The sequence below is a fragment of the Salvia hispanica genome, chromosome 3 (genome assembly GCF_023119035.1).
Source record: "Salvia hispanica cultivar TCC Black 2014 chromosome 3, UniMelb_Shisp_WGS_1.0, whole genome shotgun sequence".
Classification (NCBI taxonomy): Eukaryota; Viridiplantae; Streptophyta; class Magnoliopsida; order Lamiales; family Lamiaceae; genus Salvia; species Salvia hispanica.
The window spans coordinates 14,959,292-14,978,303 of record NC_062967.1 but is presented as its reverse complement, the minus strand read 5'-3'; the positions used below and the strand labels follow the sequence as shown (position 1 = coordinate 14,978,303).

General features: G+C 38.7%; 3 protein-coding genes and 1 pseudogene across 3 annotated transcripts; all 4 read right to left on the bottom strand.

Annotated features, from left to right (window-relative positions):
- LOC125212262 (protein TRIGALACTOSYLDIACYLGLYCEROL 2, chloroplastic) lies at positions 1-1,599 on the bottom strand. The gene is made up of 4 exons (XM_048112371.1): positions 1,460-1,599; positions 718-1,335; positions 310-639; positions 1-21 (listed from the first exon to the last, which is right to left on the bottom strand). Exons 2-4 carry the CDS (start codon positions 1,222-1,224, stop codon positions 19-21), a joined length of 840 nt encoding a protein of 279 aa, XP_047968328.1. The 5' UTR covers positions 1,225-1,335; positions 1,460-1,599; the 3' UTR covers positions 1-18.
- A 1,518-nt stretch (positions 1,600-3,117) lies between these two features.
- On the bottom strand, positions 3,118-3,747 carry LOC125210631 (PAMP-induced secreted peptide 2). The gene has a single exon (XM_048110174.1). The coding sequence runs from the start codon at positions 3,697-3,699 to the stop codon at positions 3,361-3,363; it is 339 nt and encodes a 112-aa protein (XP_047966131.1). The 5' UTR covers positions 3,700-3,747; the 3' UTR covers positions 3,118-3,360.
- Positions 3,748-6,602: 2,855 nt separating this feature from the next.
- LOC125211570 lies at positions 6,603-9,173 on the bottom strand (annotated as a pseudogene).
- Positions 9,174-13,992: 4,819 nt separating this feature from the next.
- LOC125214092 (probable receptor-like protein kinase At5g24010) lies at positions 13,993-16,744 on the bottom strand. Its single transcript, XM_048114970.1, has one exon. The coding sequence runs from the start codon at positions 16,672-16,674 to the stop codon at positions 14,188-14,190; it is 2,487 nt and encodes an 828-aa protein (XP_047970927.1). The 5' UTR covers positions 16,675-16,744; the 3' UTR covers positions 13,993-14,187.
- Positions 16,745-19,012: the final 2,268 nt, after the last annotated feature.

The window sequence follows — 19,012 nt, the reverse complement described above, 5'->3', positions numbered from 1 at the left end:
GAGCTTGAATCTGAGAAATCACTACATCAGAGACCGGATCTTGCATGAGATACATTCCATGTAATTTAGATAGAATAGAAAAAAATATTTTAAGATTCAGAGCAAGATATTTGTTACTTTTGCAGTGTCACAAATATTAGTATCACTAGTCTATCAATTCTAAGATAAAAGATTGGCTAGTAGTATCTAACTGAGATGGCACACTGTAAATTTTTAATAGTGAAAATGCCACTAAGCAAGCCAAAAGAAGCTGACTGTTGCGATGATAATAGAGCAACAGTAAGGTAACAAAAAGCACGTGGACTGTACCTTTGTAAGCAAAGGCCTCGCCTCTTCAACAACAGCAGCAATCTGCTCAGCCAAGGAATAGGTATTCGCCACACCTATTCCTTCAACTTCACGCCCGATGCGAGTAAATATTCCAACCAATGCATCCAAGCTCACCCCCTGGCGCCCCTTCAACTTTTGCCTGTCACACACAATAAGACCCTCTTTAACACAACCAGCATGAAGAGGCCCAACCGATGGCACCGGAATGGGATCTTTTGGTGTGATATCAATGAGTGTTTCCATAAGAAGGCCGGATTGATTGACTTCAACCACCGAGTTCCTTGGTATTATTACTTTATCATCTTCAATCTGTAAGTATCAACATCAATAAAACCTCAGTGATTTTCAGTACACACATTGAAGCCACAAGTGGAAAACAAGCCTCACCTCAACTATAGCCTCAATATTCCTCAACGAGGGGTTCACACGAACCACATTGCCAACATTAACCCCTCTAATCCTGACAGGCGTTCCGGTGCAAATGCCAGAAGCCTGATCGAACTCGAAAACAGCCAAGTACTTGTTAAACTTTGATCTCAACTGAAACCCCCTCAACCAAGCCAAGCTAAATGCCAACAGAAACGCCCCAGAAATGAGGAACAAGCCAACTCCACCCTCCCACACGCTTTTCCCCCCAAAACCGAAATCACTCAAAGGCCTCAGAGTTTGCTTCCAAATTGCCCTAGGAACATCCAGAGCCAGAGAGAGGAGGCTCTTCGATTCACTCTGAAGGTTATGATCCGCATCAGCAGATGATGAGTTGGCTCTGATAGTAAGAGCTTTCCTATTCCTATTTCTAAGAGGAGTAGTCAGACAGGGCAAGGAGCTCAATGCAACATACTCTGAATTAGGTTTCACAGAAAAAGATCTCAGAAGCAAGGAATTCGTTTCCATGTTCAATTCAACTTTAGACTGAGAACTTATAATTCAATCCAATAGTTGACGATTGTGGATTTCTGGATACTATCCTCAATCATTGACATTGATCAACCGCTAAAAGAGTTGCTGAAATGAAAATTCACGGCGTGCATCAACCAAAATGCAGTAGAAATTAGTGTAAAGTAGCTGGTGAATGCAGAGGAAATATTAAGAATGATTAAATTATGGAAAGCTACAAAGGAAGAGATACCATATAGCTATTTGATTGAGGTTGGAAGCTCCGGAGAAACCAATCCCTAGCCTGAACCCCAGTGAGTGATAGAGAGAGAGAGTAGTGAGAAGGTCGCAGTGACGAGAGCTAGAGTGAGATATGGGCTGGGCCGTTTCGATAAGTCAGAATTTTGATTTGAAGCCCATATGCGTGATACTACTTTAATAAATAAATTTAAGTTAGAGAGTTTAGTTTTAGTTGATTATAAACTTCACTTTTAGATACTCTCTTTTCGTCTATAAAAAAAAATTTCATTTCTGAACTACATGAATTTTAATATATAATTAATAAAAATATGGAAAAAAAATAAAAAAAGTTGGTAAATAGGAGTATGAAAGAAAAAGAAAAAGTGATAAGAGATTAGTATTAATTTTGATGGACAAAATGAAATAGAAAACTAGGATTGTTTTTCGGACGGGGGGGCATATTAAATTTATAATGAAAGGTGAATTAAGTGAGTTAGAGTAATGTGAACTCATTTACTAGTAAAAGTATAATGAGATTCAACAGAATGAAACGACAAAAACAAATTCCTATTATCATATAAAGAGAGTAAAATCTCATCTTTAAAACAATGGTAGCGATTTAAATATGACTTTTTATAAATTTGGTTAATTTATAAATAGTTTCTCATCATACAGATTTTATGTAAAATCGATGGCGAAGTGGTAGCCGACTCGACATGAGGATTAAGGTGGATGAGTATCCATGAAGTGCATTGGATAATATACTTATGTATTGGCCTAAAAATGCTCACCTAGGATATAGTATTATGAAAATTGTCAACCAATTGGCATGCAATTTGCTCCGATCAAACCGGCCTAGCCCAAAAACTCGGGTTCTTATCACGAGCTTTAAGAATATGATAATTACTTTTAAATTACAATTTTAAAAATAAAATTTATTTGAAAATTTTGGTTGGGTCGAGTTTGGACTAGGCCCGTTTGATAGAAGCAATTTAACTAATCGCACGGCGACGAGTGATTATTATTATTATTATTATTATTATTATTATTATTATTATTATTATTATTATTATTATTATTATTATTATACATTTACTGCAAAAGAAATAGAGAAAAAAAGTCAAATTAGTTGGTCAATATTTGAGGTTGGATTTTGTATTTGATGACGAATTCTCAATTCCGGTATTTATAGTTATGGGACGTTGTTTGGTCCTACACGATTACTAAATGCTAGTACTACTATTCTGTGTTTACTGCAAGATTATTTTATTAATTAGTCAAAAAACTATACTACTACATATTATAAAGCAACCTTAATTAACATTATTAATTTAATTATACATGTGAACCCTTACCGAGTTATGATATATCCAACCTCGATTAAATAATAACAGCAAACAGAAAATAAGAAAACGAAAAATAATGTCATTAATTACAATAAAGGTGTTGTGATCTTGGGAAAATCGATGTGTCTTTTAGTTGCAAAGGTGTAGTGTGATGGATTTGTAAATTAATCTCATAGTTTGAATAGATTTATCAAAAAATCTTATAGTTTGATTCGGCAGTGGTGCATTAAGTGCATTGCGATGTGTTTACTGCAAGATTATTTCTTATTGTTGTTTGTTTGATTTTAGCTTGGAACTAGCCTGCTCGTTAGCAAAAAAAAAAAAATTTAAAATAAAGCTCAAATCGACGTATTGTGCTATTTCGGTAATTTCGGTAATAACTTTCACATTCTTTTGAATGTGAGAGCATACAATTATTGAATAAAGGATAACAAAACAAAGAATTCTTCGCTAAGAAACTACAGAAAATAATAAATCAAAGAAAAAAAAATGATCGAATTGAATATGTGGTTAAAAATAATAAATAAATAATAATAATAAATGAGCCTTCATATGCATAGATCTTAATTTAATGTCCAGCCCCAGGGCTCGGACCCGAATCCTTGACTGCTCCGAGCGGTTTAGCATCTGTATACTTGTTTCCTTCCCCAGGGCTCGGACCCGAATCCTTAATTCCTCCGAGCGGTTTAGCATCCGTATACTTGTGTCCTGCCCCGGGGCTCGGACCCGAATCCTTAACACCTCCGAGTGTATATCCATCCACAACCGTGTGCCCTGCCCCGAGACTCGGCCCATCCTTCACTACGTCAGGCGAAGGCACCGCACTCAGACGACGCGCACCGCTCACCAACACGATCGAGCTAGCCAAAAGGAAGAGGACCAATATGTTGATCGCTTTGATTGCCATTTGAAATATTGAATGCAATAAAATTATTTCAAGTGATTTTAATTTGTTGTAGTGATGATCGATATGGTAAAATTGATCGTGGATGCAAGTATTTATACTAACGATTTATTGACTAGGAGTGACGTGAAATAATTTTTGGGAAGTTGCATGGGAGTTTCATGAGTTTTGAAAATTGAAAAATTAAAATAAAGAGTCTAAGTTGGGTACGTAGCATTTGTCATTGGAAGAGATGAGTTTTATTTGCTTATTGAGGTTGCATGTTCTCAATTCATGCTATATGGATTATTTTGGTTTCTATTTTAGGGACCACGACCAACATGTTTGAATTCAATTTTTTGGAATTTAATTTTTAAGGTGGAATTGAAACTGTTGCATGCTTACTTGTGCAATAGTATTGTTGAATAGTATAGGTTGTCGTTCAAACTAATTCTCCACGTGTGCAATTGAGATTTCTGGCTGCTATGCATTAGGCAATACTTATTTTCATAGCGGACTAAGTTTGGTCGCCTCAAGTGAAAAAATACTACCTATTGAGTATCATATTTAGTGTGGGTACAAGTTTAAAGAAATGTAAAAAAAATAGGTTGAATAAGTTAATGGATTATGAGTCCTACTTATATATATATATTAGTTTTATATTAAAAATGTGAGTAGAATTGGTTGGTGAAATGTGAGATCTACTTACCTTTTATAGTAAAAGTAAAATGTGACTCTTATTGTGGGACTGACACATATGGGACGGAGGTAGTATTTAATTGTACATTGGTTAATAATAGGAAAGAAGATCGATTTTGTCATTGTTTAAAATATTTATTAGAAAATATTTCTTCATTCATCCTATTCTAAGTAACGTATTTTTGTTTTGAAATATCTCATTTAAACGCCACATTCATCAAAATAGAAATGCCACCCTCACTCTTTTTTTCTTTTCACTACTTAACTCATAAAATAACACTGCATAAAATTACATGACAAATAAAAAATGTTCCATCTAAAATGGGACATAGGAGTATAATGTTGAGATAACTCTCATTAGGTACCCAATTTTTAAGAATAAAATTTCCACAAATTTTTTAGAATAAGTATAATGGCACGATAGCTAATATTTCACCTCAATTATTGACGTGGTCATGAACATCTAAGGTGTAATCTCAGTTGTTGCTTCCTCGTTCTCAATTAAATATCTCATATTTCATTATTTGTACGATCTCCAATAAATGTCATTCCATTTTTAGTAAGTGGATTACATATTCCACTAACTCATTAATGTTACTCACGATTAGTATATGAGTGAACTACACATTTAGTCTCTAGCTTTTGGACTTGTAACACCACTTACCACTGACAAAAAAAAAAAACATTACCATAAATTCCTATAACAGTGAACTACGCATTCTAGTTTCTATTTCATTCCATAAATTCATCGTTGTTTCACTTTCAATTTATCATCCACTCTATATTACTTCATATGTCCGCCGTTATATGTTACTAGTTTTTGGGAGTTGTCGGACCTCACATTCCGCTAACTCATTATCTCTCATATTTTATTGTAAAACTATATAAAATTCATATTTTATTAACTTTTTTCAACTTACTTTTTATTATATTTCTTAAAATTGTGTCAGATCAACATGACGTGTAATGGTGATCGGTGGCAGAGGGAGTATGATCTATTTTCGGTAGCATGCTTACTTATGTAATCAAAATCTTTTCCCGACTATTTATGCAGATCATACCATATGTTTCGTATGCTAAATTATTTGCGAATTTTTATTGTATTTTCTCTCATCAATATGATTTAGGATCGATTTGTGAGTATGTGATTTGAGTTTTGAGGTGTTTTTCCATTAGATGGTTTTCTTACGTCATATACAAAGATTATAATCTGTGTAGGTTTATCATTAATTTACTCGTTGCCTAGGATGAAAAATCAAATAATCTATGTTGTACTAAATGTTGCGACAACTTATTGAGATTTGGTCTAAATTTGATTTTCAAACCTAAACAAGTCAAAGCTTAAGAAATGAGAAAACTAAATATGACATGTGCGAGTGGATTTTCAAGCCGACTAATCTACACCCATCAATTGGCCACATATGGCCGCACCACACATTCTCAATACTTAATCTAGAAGTCAATCATAAACAGTAACCAATTGCATATTAATGTCAAATTTCCAACTTTTATTATAGCAAGATTCACCAACCCAAATGGTGGCTGTTGAATTGCTTTAGTTGAACTTAGTGTGTACCAATTACAAATTGTGTTCTCCAACTAACTAACATCCTAATTAATTAAATATGTCCAATTAATCAAAACCCAAATAAACTCAGTCCACTTAAAACGTTTTTCCTTCAATTATTATAGGTCCAAAGTTATCACTTGAGTAAATGGAGAACCACTATTGGTGCTCTTACAAAAACAAACAAATCAGACATTTCCTCTCTCATCGAATGAAAATTGAAATGGACATCGTGGAAACTTATTGGTTCGATTTGTTGAGCTTGGCTGTGATTATGTTCAATATGTTGAGCTTTGTGTTCGACCTCTTTAGTTGATTATGATAACGTGTTCGATCTATTGAGTTTGGTTGCCAATAATCCAAATTTCATTCTATAGATTTTGGATCACCAGTATAAAGTTCATCAACAATGCAATGTATGTGGTTGTTCCAACTTCATTTTTCAGGCTGTAGTATATAGTGTTAAATTGCCCCTGACCAAATGCTTGTTTACTTTTAAGGAATATATGGGAGTTGTCTTAAATTTATCAGCCTCACAGGCATAGATCTATAAACAATACTCGATTCGTTCTTAGTAGAAATGGTTGGAACTTCCAAATTGCTACAATTCATGAGATTACACAATACAAAACCATGAGGCACAAACACTAACCATATCATACATAAAAAACCAGTTCCAATATAGCACACATAAAAACCATGAGGCAACAAGCACTAGACAAATTTTAAAAAAAAAACAACAATACACCATGAGGAACTTAGTGTCACCTCCCTCCATCCATATCCAGCAATAAAAACACCTCACTCCCATTAGGCAGGTTCGAAGCCACACCGCTGAACGATCCACTAACTGAGTCGTCCCCCTCAACTGTGAAGCTATCCGTGGGCAGCCGCTTAAGGACCGGCATGGCCACGCCCCATGACACCTCGGTCGTGGTGTCCTCATACGGCTGCCTCGGCACGGCCGAGTGCTGAAGCTGGCGGCAGTACTCCAAATCCCACAACACATCCACCATATTAGGCCTATCAGCCCCATTATCCTGCAAACACTTCTCCACAATCTCACCAAACTTCCTTAAAGAATTCGGATCAATCTTCCCCTCAAGACAAGGATCCACAACCTTCTCCAACTCCCCCTTCTTCTGCCAAACCATCCCCCAATCCGCCAAGTTCACCTCCTCCCTCGGCAGCTCCTGATCAACCGCTGGCCTCGCGCATAACACCTCCAGCAGCACCACCCCGAACGAGTACACATCCGATTTCTGCGTAAGCTGCAGGCACCTAAAGTACTCCGGATCTAAATACCCGAAGCTGCCCTTCACCTCCGTACTCACATGAGTCTGATCAAGCGGCCCGGAATGAGACAGCCCAAAATCAGCCACCTTCGCCATGTAGCTCTCGTCCAACAAGATGTTCGTCGACTTGATGTCTCTATGAATGATCGTCCCGGTCAATCCAGTATGCAAATAATGAATCCCCTTTGCTGCCTCACAGCATATCCGCAGCCTCTCGTCCCACGAGAGGCTGCGTATCACATCCCCATACAAATGCTCCCTCAAAGTGCCATTCTCCATGAACTCATACACAAGTATCATCTCGCCCTTCTCGTCGCAGTAGCCAACGAGCGAGACGAGATGCTGGCATCGTATCTTCGACAAAACTCTTATCTCCGTGTGAAACTCCTCAAACCCCTGCCCGTGCCCTGCCTCACTCCTCTTTATAGCCACTCTGTTTCCATTCCTCAGCGTCCCCTTGTATACTTTCCCGAAACCCCCCTCTCCGATCAGCAGCTTCGTGTCGAAGTGATTCGTCGCGAAGAGGATCCCGGACAGCGGGATCTTCAGCCCGAGGTTCAAGTCAGCAAATACCGATGACCGAGCAGTAGTCCTACTATAAGAACTCCCCAACGGCCAATTCAAATTACCCTTCCTGAAACGAAGAAACATCACACCGAAAAATACTCCCAAAACCAACACCAATCCACCAAGACAAGAGCCAAGAATGACAAACAATCGTTTCCCAGATGAAGCACCATCTTCAGAATCAGAGGCCTTGTCTGTAAGCAGCTCCATTATCTCCACACCATTCAACATTGCATTTCAAACAACCATTTCTAAGTCGGGGCCAACGCTTACATTCATAAAAACGGAATCATCCGATTCCACCACATGATCTTTATAAAAGGGAGCTGCCCCCTGAGAAATCTCACCCCAAGGATACACATTATAATGATAATTACCATAGATAAACAGATAGAATTTAAAGAACTCATTCGAGGTATCACTAACAATGTCACAAAAATGCAACCTCAAGAGATGGTTAACTCCCTTCTTAACCTCAAACCGCCACGAAATATTATCGGAGCTGTTAGTATTCTTCTCTTTCGCAGTGTTGTAAACATTATCAGGAGCAATGAATTTCGTAGCTGCACCATCCAGTCCATCCTGATACTTAATGTCATCACCATAAGTATGGGGCTTGGAAGTGTTTCCGGAGAGCAAATACGGATCATCGGGAGCCCAATACCTCATCAGCGTATCCGTCCCCCTCGTAACGTTTTCCTCTCCGACGTTAATCCTATGAACAACCCTGAAATTATCCAAAACGCCCGTAAAGTTTCCGCGACTTCCCTGCCTAGTCACGCGAGGAGTATGAAGAGTAGCATAATCAGGAATTAGCTCCGGGGGCGCGAGGAAGACCTCGATCGCGTTGACGAAGAATTTGATCTTCAGCTTCCCTGCGGTTGCCTTGATCAGGAACTCTTCCACGAGAGGGAAGCTGCTGCTCTGGGCGGTGAAATTGGATAGGAGGGAGAAGCCGGCGGCGGAGACGTTGAAGAAGGGGTTTCCGAGGGAGGGGAAGGGGAAGAAATGCAAGCGCACGACGTAGGTGCCGTTTTGGTACAAATTGAGGTCGTAGGAGGATGGTTCTGTGAAGATTCTTGCGGTTAAGTAGAGTGGGAGGGTTTGATTTGAGGCAGCGGAGGTGGTGGTGGTGGTGCCGGTCGAGGAAAGTGAGAAGTTGGAGGGGTTCTCGTCGCTGGTGAAGCTGCGGTTGTAGGTGAAGAGGGAGGAATGGGAGCCGCAGTTGATGAAGTAGTAGTCGGGGAGAGTGTAGGAGGATGAGGGGAAGAGGAGAGATGAGAAGTGGAGGAGAAAGATGAGGGAAAGTGATGAGAGTATGTTGTTGTTGGGATGAAGGGACTCCATGCACGATTGACAATTATTGCAGTCGAGTTATGGAATGGAAGTAGCAAATTATTTGATTGAAGGAGGGTAGAAGATAAGTGGAAGAGCTTGACTTGAAGTTGATTTGGCCCTCACAATTATGGAGAGTTACTATTATTCTACCCTTATTCGTTTGATTTTTTATTTTTAATCGTTGCTACATACTCCCTTTATTTAAAAAAATAAAATAGGTAAGTTATAAATGACACGGATTTTAATTCGCAATTGATAAAGTAATAAAAAGAAAAAATGTGATAGAATTAGTATCATTGCAATTTATGGTTCATATTTAGAATGTTGTATAGAGTTAGTATTAGTTTTAAAAAAATTATTTTTAAAATTAGTCTAATTTTGATGAATATTTCAAAATAGCAAAATTAGGTTATTTTTTATCGAAGGAATATGATTGTGAGACCAAGCAAGCTCCATTAATTAGAAAAGTCTTCCATGTCGGAGTAACAACATTGACCATGTCCAGAATGAGCATAAACATACTAAGTGATGTGTTTATTAGTAAAAAAAAGTTGTTGCATTTTTTAAGGGAAAAGACACACGATCCTTCTCTCCCCAAAATGGCTGGCCTATGGCTGGCCTACCGACCATTGCGGATGCTCTTACGAATGAAGGGAGTATCATTTTCTCAAAACACGTGCAAAAAAACGTATTATTTTAGCTGGAACGGATGGAGTAGTACTATTTTGTTCCAGAGGAAGAAGATAAACGGTAAAAGGTATACAAAAATAACTACCACATTTATTTTTTCTGTGAAAAAGATGTAAAAATATTTGTTTAAAATTGATGGAGATATAAACATTCTCAAATACCCTTCCTATTAGAGATGGAGTTTTTGTTATAAAAAAAAGAAGAAGTTAAATATGGTATCTATTTATCTTTATCTTTCTATTTAGCGCATCTCTTGAAAATGCTCTTAGATCATCCACAAAAGTACTCTTAGCAACAAGCTCTTAACTATTCGAAGGTCTCACACCACTTTTAACCATTTTTTATTTCATCTCTTAGCTAAGTGATAAGGCCTATAACAAATAACAATTCATCTCATCTTTTAATTACTCACGGATCTCACTATTCTATTCTTCAATTCAAAAATATAATTAATCAAAACATTCCTTCTGTCCCACCCTAAATAATACTTCCTTTGTCCCTGAAAATTTGTCACCTATTTTCTTTTACGTCCGTCCCTAAAAATTTGTCACCTTTCACTTTTACCATTTTTGGTAATGGACCTCACATTCCACTAACTCATTGATACGCTCAGATTTTGCACTGTTTTAAGGCCTTTATTTGGTCCGTTTTGAGTGTCAAAGTTGCATTACATGTCCATTATTTGCATATTTTATCTATTTTGGTATTTTGACGTGTTTTGTGTGAAATGTGCAAAATATAGCAGAAAAAGGGCATAAAAAGGTGAATTTCCGGAAGCAGGAGCTGAAGGGCAACCCAGCGGTCGCTGCAACGAGTCCAGGGAGTTCTGGAGCTGTCCAGCGGCCCGCTGGGAAAACGCGGTGCACGACAGCTGTGTTCAAAATCAATTTTTTCGGTGATCCTAAAGTCCGATCAGGGCGTTCTACACACCATTCTCTTCGTCTTGAAAAGAGCTTCAAGATGGTACCAAAATCACCTCAATTGGAGTTCTATGGAGAGAGTTATGGAAAGTCGCGCAAAGCTGTCAGTTGTAGTCTAGGCAAAAATTTAAAGAAGGAAAGAAGATATTACCTTGTGAAGCCAAATCTTTTTCTTCTACTATGGGGCACGAAAATTCCATCTTTCCTAATGCTTGGAGGAAACTTATTATCAAATTTAAATCATCCTCAAGCCTATATATATCCCATAACCTCATTCATAGAATTCACCCTTCCATAGCTCCCAAAAGGGGAGCTTTCATAAGCTCCTCCCCGACCCTAATCTTTCATCTTTCACCCTTCATCTTCTTTTTGCCAATAAATTCCATAGCATAAATTTGAGAGTTCTTCATTGTGCAAAGGGTTGAAGAAGGAATCAAGAGAAGATCAAGGCTAGAAGGATTCACCCTTTGGGTTTTATTTGCTTTAGTTCTTATTTTCTTTATGACTTCCTTACAATCTATGTTTTTAGCTTATTCTTTCATGTATAACTAAATTCATAGGATTTTCGGGATGTGTTAGTAATTATTGGTTTATACAGTTCTGTTTTCTATTTAATATCCGTTTTGTTTTTACTTCGTTTCTTTCCTAAGTTGTTCCGTAATACTTCATGCTTGAGTGACACATTCGACGAAAATTTAATATAACTTGCTACATAATCGTGAGAGGAGGTTGGCGAGTTAGATCCACTGACACTACAGTTAGCTTCCCTTAAAACGGCACTGTTAATTGAGAGTGAGGACTTTTCAAGGGTCTTAAGAGCTTTTAGGAGTTACGGATCTAGGATTGACAACCCTAGTGTTAGTAATCTACGCTTGTACCGCATGGGCATAAATATGTGACTCGTTCTATCGAAGTATAAACTGTGCTAGGGTATTATAGTTGGAATTTGTATAGCCATGATTGTGAATGCACATCCCTATAATTCTCTTATCTCTCATACTTTATCTTTGTGATTTAATTGCATTTAGTTGTTTACTAGCTTTGAATTGTTTTTATCCAAAATTCTCTTGTTTCTCTAGATAGTATTTGACGCTTAGTACATAATAGCCAGTTGCAATTATATTCCTCGTGTTCGATATCCCGGAACTGACCTTTAGCTATACTAGATCTACCATGTATACTTGCAGATATTTTTAGTGCTAATAAAAAGTGCATCACTCATTCTCACTTACATTTTATTTTAAAACAAATGTATAAAAGTAGGAACTTTATGTCACTAATGTTTTCAACTCACTTTCTGTTACATTTCTTAAAACCCGTGTCGGTTCAAATGGTGATGAATTTTGAGGGACGGAGGGAGTAGAAGTATATTTTTCTTTTTGGGATGTCTCATCCTAAATGACACATTTCTTAACTCTCTCTCTCTCTCTCTCTCAGTTAAGTGATAAGATCTATAATAGTTCATCTCATCTATTTTTCAACCCTAGGTAATAGGAGTGTATTTTCCTTTTTGGGATGTCTCATCCTAAATAACACATTTCTAAGTAATAAAAATGTCACTTTCTCTACTTTTTCTCACTCTTACTTTACCATATCTTCACTTACGTTACAAAACAACACTTCAAAAAATCTTGTATCGAAAAAGAAATGCTTCACTTAGAGTGTGATGAAGGGAGTAAGTTTTTTCATGGCATCTCCTAACTTGGGGAATGAAATTTTTGTTCTTGCGTAGATAAATTTAGGGTTGATAGATATATAAAACACGAAATTTGATCAAATTCAGATCTGTCTCATGAATTTTGAGCAAAATTTAGAATACTAAATCACGAAATAATTTTATTCTTATTTTCTCATCTATGCATCAATCAACGTCCTTTTATGATACTAAAAACGACAATATGTTAATACAATAAGAAGAAATATATAAAAGAAGAAAAATACTTATATTGATAAACACGTTGTTTTGAATATGTTAAACAATAATTTTTTGTGGATGGATCAGACAATTGAGAAAAATTGAAACTTTATAATTTAGAGTGAATTACATAAACGGTACCCGATCTTTCACTTTCGCACATAAATGGTACCTGATCTTTATTTATATCGTTTTTGGTACCTATTAATCACATTTTTGGTACCTGATATAATTTTCATCTCAAAATACCCCCTAAACAAATTCATTTTTCCATTTATGTCAAAAGTGATATTATGATACATTCTCTCATTCTCCTCACTATTTATAGTACTATTATGATTAATCAATATTAATATTATTATTTTGATGTTATAAATTAATAATTAATTTATTTTTTAATATATATTTAATCATAATTATAGTTATAATTATATTCAATTATTATAATAATATTACTATTATAATAGTAAAAACTAATAATAATTAATAAATAATAATTATTATTTTATATTAAATTAATAACTAATCAATGTAGTCTTAGTCAAAATTTAAAATTGTGAATGAATTCATAATGGTAAAGAGTTGAATATTTTTAGTTAGGTGTTTCAACCCTAAAATGAGTATAAATAATTTAATTAATTTAATTACTTTAAATAATTAATTTAATTAGGTGTTTTGTTATTGATTTATATTATGAATGCAATTAGATTTATGTATAAAACACTAAAAAAAAGAAGAAAAAGAGGAAACATAAACTAAGGGAAAAAGAAATAAGAAAGGAAGATAAATACTAAAAAAAAGAAGAAAATGAAGAAAAAAGAAAGAAGAATAAACTAAAGAATAAAAAAAGAAATAAAAATTACATATTTGGTTCTATTTGATTGAAATTTCCAAAAATATCCTCCATAACAAAAAAATCACATATTTAGTATCTAGAGTTATTTTTGTCATGAGGTACCAAAATGATATAAAATAAAGATCATGTACCATTTATGTGCGAAAGTGAAAGATCAGGTACTGTTTATGTAGTTCACTCTATAAGTCAATACAATTTCAAAATTTATAGGACATATTAATGTTTGACCAAATTTTTAAATTTTAAAAGGCTGTTAACAAATAAATTTAACATACTTGTCATACTACTACTATTTATGAAATTCTTCTTTCTAGTTTTAATTGAAGTGAAAACACATCTGTATTTTTTTTTAACCAGAAAATAATCGCATGCTTCAAAGATATAAGTATTTATTTCTAGTACTCCTATCATACTTCATGGATTGTGGTGCCCTTAGCTACCCTTGTAAGTGTAACTTGTAAGAGATGTAGTGAAGACACAATTAACCAATTCATTGTTATTAGTAGGAATGGTTGGGTCTTCCAAATTATAATTCATGAGACCATATATTCCACAAAAATACATTTTATCCCAATTCGAAAGACACACATACAATACCATGACTATGAGGCAACAAACACTAGACATATTTAACAAAAAACAACACACCAAGATGAACTTAAGTCTCACCTCGCACCATCCATATCCAGCAACGAAAACACCTCACTCCCATTAGGCTGACTCGAAACCACACCGCTGAACGACCGACTAACCGAGTCGTCCTCCTCAATCGTGAAGCTATCCGTTGGCAGCCGTTGAAGGACCGGCATGGGCACGCCCCACGACACCTCGGTCGTGGTGTCCTCATACGGCTGCCTCGGCACGGCTGAGTGCTGAAGCTGGCGGCAGTACTCCAAATCCCACAACACATCCACCATATTAGGCCTATCCCCCCCATTTTCTTGCAAACATTTCTCCACAGTCTCCCCAAACTTCCTCAGTGAATTCGGATTAATCTTCCCCTCAAGACAAGGATCCACAACCTTCTCCAACTCCCCCTTCCTCTGCCACACCATTCCCCAATCCGCTAAGTTCACCTCCTCCCTCGGCAGCTCCTGATCAACCGCTGGCCTCGCGCATAGCACCTCCAGGAGCACCACCCCGAACGAGTACACGTCTGACTTCTGCGTCAGCTGCAGGCACCTAAAGTACTCCGGATCCAAGTACCCGAAGCTGCCCTTCACCTCCGTACTCACATGAGTCTGATCAAGCGGCCCGGAATGAGACAGCCCAAAATCAGCCACCTTCGCCACGTAGCTCTCGTCCAACAAGATGTTCGTCGACTTGATGTCTCTATGAATGATCGTCCCGGTTGATCCAGTATGCAAATAATGAATCCCCTTCGCTGCCTCACAGCATATCCGCAGCCTCTCGTCCCACGAGAGGCTGCGGTTCACATCCCCATACAAATGCTCCCTCAAAGTACCATTCTCCATGAACTCATACACAAGTATCATCTCGTCCTTCTCGTCGCAGTAGCCAATGAGCGAGACGAGATGCTGGTGTCGGATCTTCGACAAAACCCTTATCTCCGTGTGAAACTCCTCGAACCCCTGCCCGTGCCCTGCCTCGCTCCTCTTTATAGCCACTTTGTTTCCGTTCCTCAGCGTCCCCTTGTAAACCTTCCCGAAACCCCCCTCCCCGATCATCAGCTTCGCGTCAAAGTGCTTCGTCGCGAAGAGGATCCCGGACAGCGGGATCTTCAGCCCGAGGTTCAAGTCAGCAAAGGGCGTCCCGGTCACCGATGTCCGAGCAGTAGTCCTACTATAAGAACTCCCCAACGGCCAATTCAAAACCCCATTCTGCTTCACTTTCCTCTTCCTGAATCGAAGAAACACTACACCAAACACTACCAAAACCAAAACCAATCCACCAATACACAAACCAAGAATCAGAAACAAGCCTTTGCCAGAACCATCTCCAGAATCAGAGGCCTTGTCTGTGAGAAGCTCCATTATCTCCAGACCATTCAACATCGCATTTCGAACACTCGATTCCGAGTTGGGGCCAACGCTTACATTCACAAAACCGGAATCATCCGTTTCCACCAACCGATCTATATAAAAGGGAGCTGCCCCCTGAGGAATTTTATCCCAAGGAAACACCACAATAGGCTCATCACCATCGACAAACAGGTTGAATTTGAAGTTCTCATTCGAGGTATCACTAACAATGTCACAGAAATGCAACCTCAAGAGATGGCTAACTCCCTTCTTAACCTCAAACCGCCACGAGATATTATCGGAGCTATTAGTATTCATCTCTCTAGCAGTGTTGTAAACAGAATCAGGAGCAATGAATGTCGTAGCTCCACCGTCCTGATACTTAATCTCATCAGTGTAAGTGTGGGACTTGGAAGTGTTTCCGGGGAGCAAATACGGATCGTCGGGAACCCAATACCTCATCAGCGTGTCACTTTCCCGCGTAACGTTCCCACCACCGACGTTAATCCTGTGAAGAATCCGCAGCGTGAAATCGCCCAAAACGCCGTTAAAATATCCGTTATCTCCCTGGTTACTACTCACGCGAGGAATGGGAACGGAAGCGTAGTCTGGAATTAGCTCCGGCGGCGCGAGGAAGACTTCAATTGCGTTGACGAATGCGGAAGATCGGTCTTTTTGAGCAGGATTGAAGTTGATCTTCAGCTTCCCTGCGGATGCCTTGATTAAGAACTCTTCTACGATTGGGAATCCGTAGCGGCCGGCGGTGAAATTGGATAGGAGGGAGAAGCCGGCGGCGGAGACGTGGAATTGGGGGTTTTCGAGGGAGGGGGAGGGGAAGAAATGGAGGCGTAGGATGTAGGTGCCGGTTTGGTCTAAATTGAGGTGGTAGGAGGATGGTTTTGTGAAGACTCTTGCGGTTTGGTAGAGTTCGAGGGTTTGGTTTGCGGCGGAGGAGGTGGTGCCGGTGGAGGAGAGGGAGAAGGTGGAGGGATTTTGGTCGCCGGTGAAGTTGCGTTGGAAGGTGGGGAGGGAGGAATGGGAGCCGCAGTTGATGAAGTAGTAGTCGGGGAGAGTGTAGGAGGATGAGGGAAAGAGGAGAGATGAGAAGTGGAGGAAGAAGGTGAGGGAAAGTGATGAGAGGATGTTGCTGTGGGAGTGATGGAGCTCCATGGATGATTGGATTTTGGGAGAGGAGAATTTGCAGTAAGAGATATGGAATTTGTAAAATGGTTTGATACTTTGATTGGAGGGGAGGCGAAGATAGAGTTGATGAGATTGACTTGAAGTTGACTTGGGCAAGTGTTGTGTTGTGGGCCTCACAATTATGGAGTTATTATTCTACACTTATATGCTTTTGAAGGTTCTCTGCCGCGGTGGGCCGTTTTTCGAATTTGTACGCCAACGCCCTCCGTCAGCTCAAGAGTGGGCAGAATGAGGACGACGCTCGGAGGATCGTCTGCGAGTCAGTTCCCTTGCAGGGGAAGTATAAGGAGTTCACCTTCTCGGGAGTGCTTCGTTTGGCCGAAGGACTCGAGAAGTTCCCGGCGGGCGCGATGCCGGGTGGCCGAAGAAGCAAGGCCGATCGAACTATAGCGGCTGACTACCGCGGCAAAGCTAGCCGGCGGATCCCACGACCTCCCCCGGGATGCTGAGGAGTTTCCATCCCCTCCTTCATTTATCGGTCGCCCCCGCCCGGCTTGGACAGAAGCGGGCCCAGCGGGCTGCGAGGGCGGATCCCCCTATCGCCCCGCGAGGTCCTGGGGCCTCCTCCTTCCGCCCTCCCACTCCGCCCCACTCGAGTACACTCTCCATTCGCGTAACCATACGCGAGATCGTATGTACAAGGTCTTCCAAGAGTGGAAGACCGCCACTGACCCCACGGAGAAGATGTTTCTTCACGAGATGCTCGAGAGCATGCGGGTTGATTTGGAAATCGCGAGGGCACGGCTAGCGGGTTCCGACGTGGGCTCAGATACCACGGGCGGCGGCGGCGGCGGCGGCGGCGACGGCGACGGCGATGAGGAGTAGAGAGTGGCGGGGCTCGTGTGTTGAAGCCCTTTTTTAAAAAAAAAAAAAATCATGTACTTTTTTTTTTAAATCTTTGTACTTTTTTTTAATGGAATGGATTAATTTTCCCGTATATGTGTCGTAAATTTAATTCCGTATTTTAATCGTAATTTTAATTCCGTAAATGTAGTATATTTTGAATTATTTTTATTGCGGCTGGCCTATGGCTGGCCTAAATCTGATGTGGTAGGTGGTTTTTTTAGTGTTGCTGACATGGCAGGAGAGAGAATGGCTGGCCTATTGCTGGCCTAAGCACCATTGCGGATGCTCTTATTTGATTTTTCAGATTTCATTAACTTGAAAAGTCTTCCATGTGGAAGTAACAACACTGATGAATTCCCGAATGATCAGAGCAACTTCGGTAAGTTGATGGTGGTGGAAGATTCAGAATATTAATTGATGTATTTCCTCATGACACGCAAACATTAAGTAATACTCTCTCTGTTCCCTCGTAGTTGAGGCAGAACTTTTCGGTCGAGTTTAAGAAATGGATGTTAAGTGTATTAAATAAATAGATAATAAAGTAAAGATAATAAAGTAAGAGATAGTAAATTGAGAGTGAGAAAAAGTGTTACAGAAATAACTCAACTATGAGGAAACTTTTCGAAATGGAAAAATGACTCAACCATGAAGAAACGGAGGGAGTGCTACCATAATTAATACTCCCTTTGTCCGCGAATAGGAGTCTCGTTTTCCATTTTAGTCCGCCCGCGAATAAGAGTCCTGGTTCACTTTTACCATAAATGGTAATAAGTTCATAACTTACACTAACTCATTCCACTCACATTTCATTCAAAACTAATATATACAAGTGGGACCCTTATTCCACTAACTTTTTCCACCCACTTTTTTTAACATTTCTTAAACTCATGCCGCCATGAATGGGACTCCTAATGGCGGACGGATGGAGTATAGCAGTAGTATAAAAGTTTTTGCATCTTTTTTAGGGAAAAGATACAAGATCATTCGATAGCCGATACACTCTCTCCCTATTGCCAATCATTGGGGAAAAACTTCTGTCCAATGCGCATATGTCGGAATGGCAAGGAGAAAATTATTTAGATTAAATATAGTAGAGAAAATAACGAGAGATAAATTGAAAGAGAGTAATTATATTGAAAATAGGTTTTCTTTTACTAAAAGGGAGATCCATTTATCTGTTTTTAAGTGATGTATTTATAGAAACTTTTCAAAACACAATATTAATATAATGTTGCCACAGTGTAAAATTTCAAGATTTTGATGTTAATACAATGTCGACACAATATCAATGTAATGTCAACACGATGTCAACCATTAACTGTGTTGAAATTTTCTGTTGATGTTAGAGCTTGTACAATATTTAGAGTTTGCATTTGATTACATTCCCGTATTATGATACTCCCTCCGTCCCATAAAGATAGTCTCACTTTGACCCGGCACGGGTTTTAAGAAATGTAAT

What these genes read in the sequence shown, in the direction of transcription:
- LOC125210631 (XM_048110174.1), bottom strand. Translation starts at nt 3,699, where the DNA reads ATGGCAATCAAAGCGATCAACATATTGGTCCTCTTCCTTTTGGCTAGC.
- LOC125212262 (XM_048112371.1), bottom strand. Translation starts at nt 1,224, where the DNA reads ATGGAAACGAATTCCTTGCTTCTGAGATCTTTTTCTGTGAAACCTAAT. An exon ending in ATATTGAGGCTATAGTTGAG is followed by an intron (nt 640 to 717) that starts GTGAGGCTTGTT and finishes TGATACTTACAG; the next exon opens with ATTGAAGATGATAAAGTAAT.
- LOC125214092 (XM_048114970.1), bottom strand. Translation starts at nt 16,674, where the DNA reads ATGGAGCTCCATCACTCCCACAGCAACATCCTCTCATCACTTTCCCTC.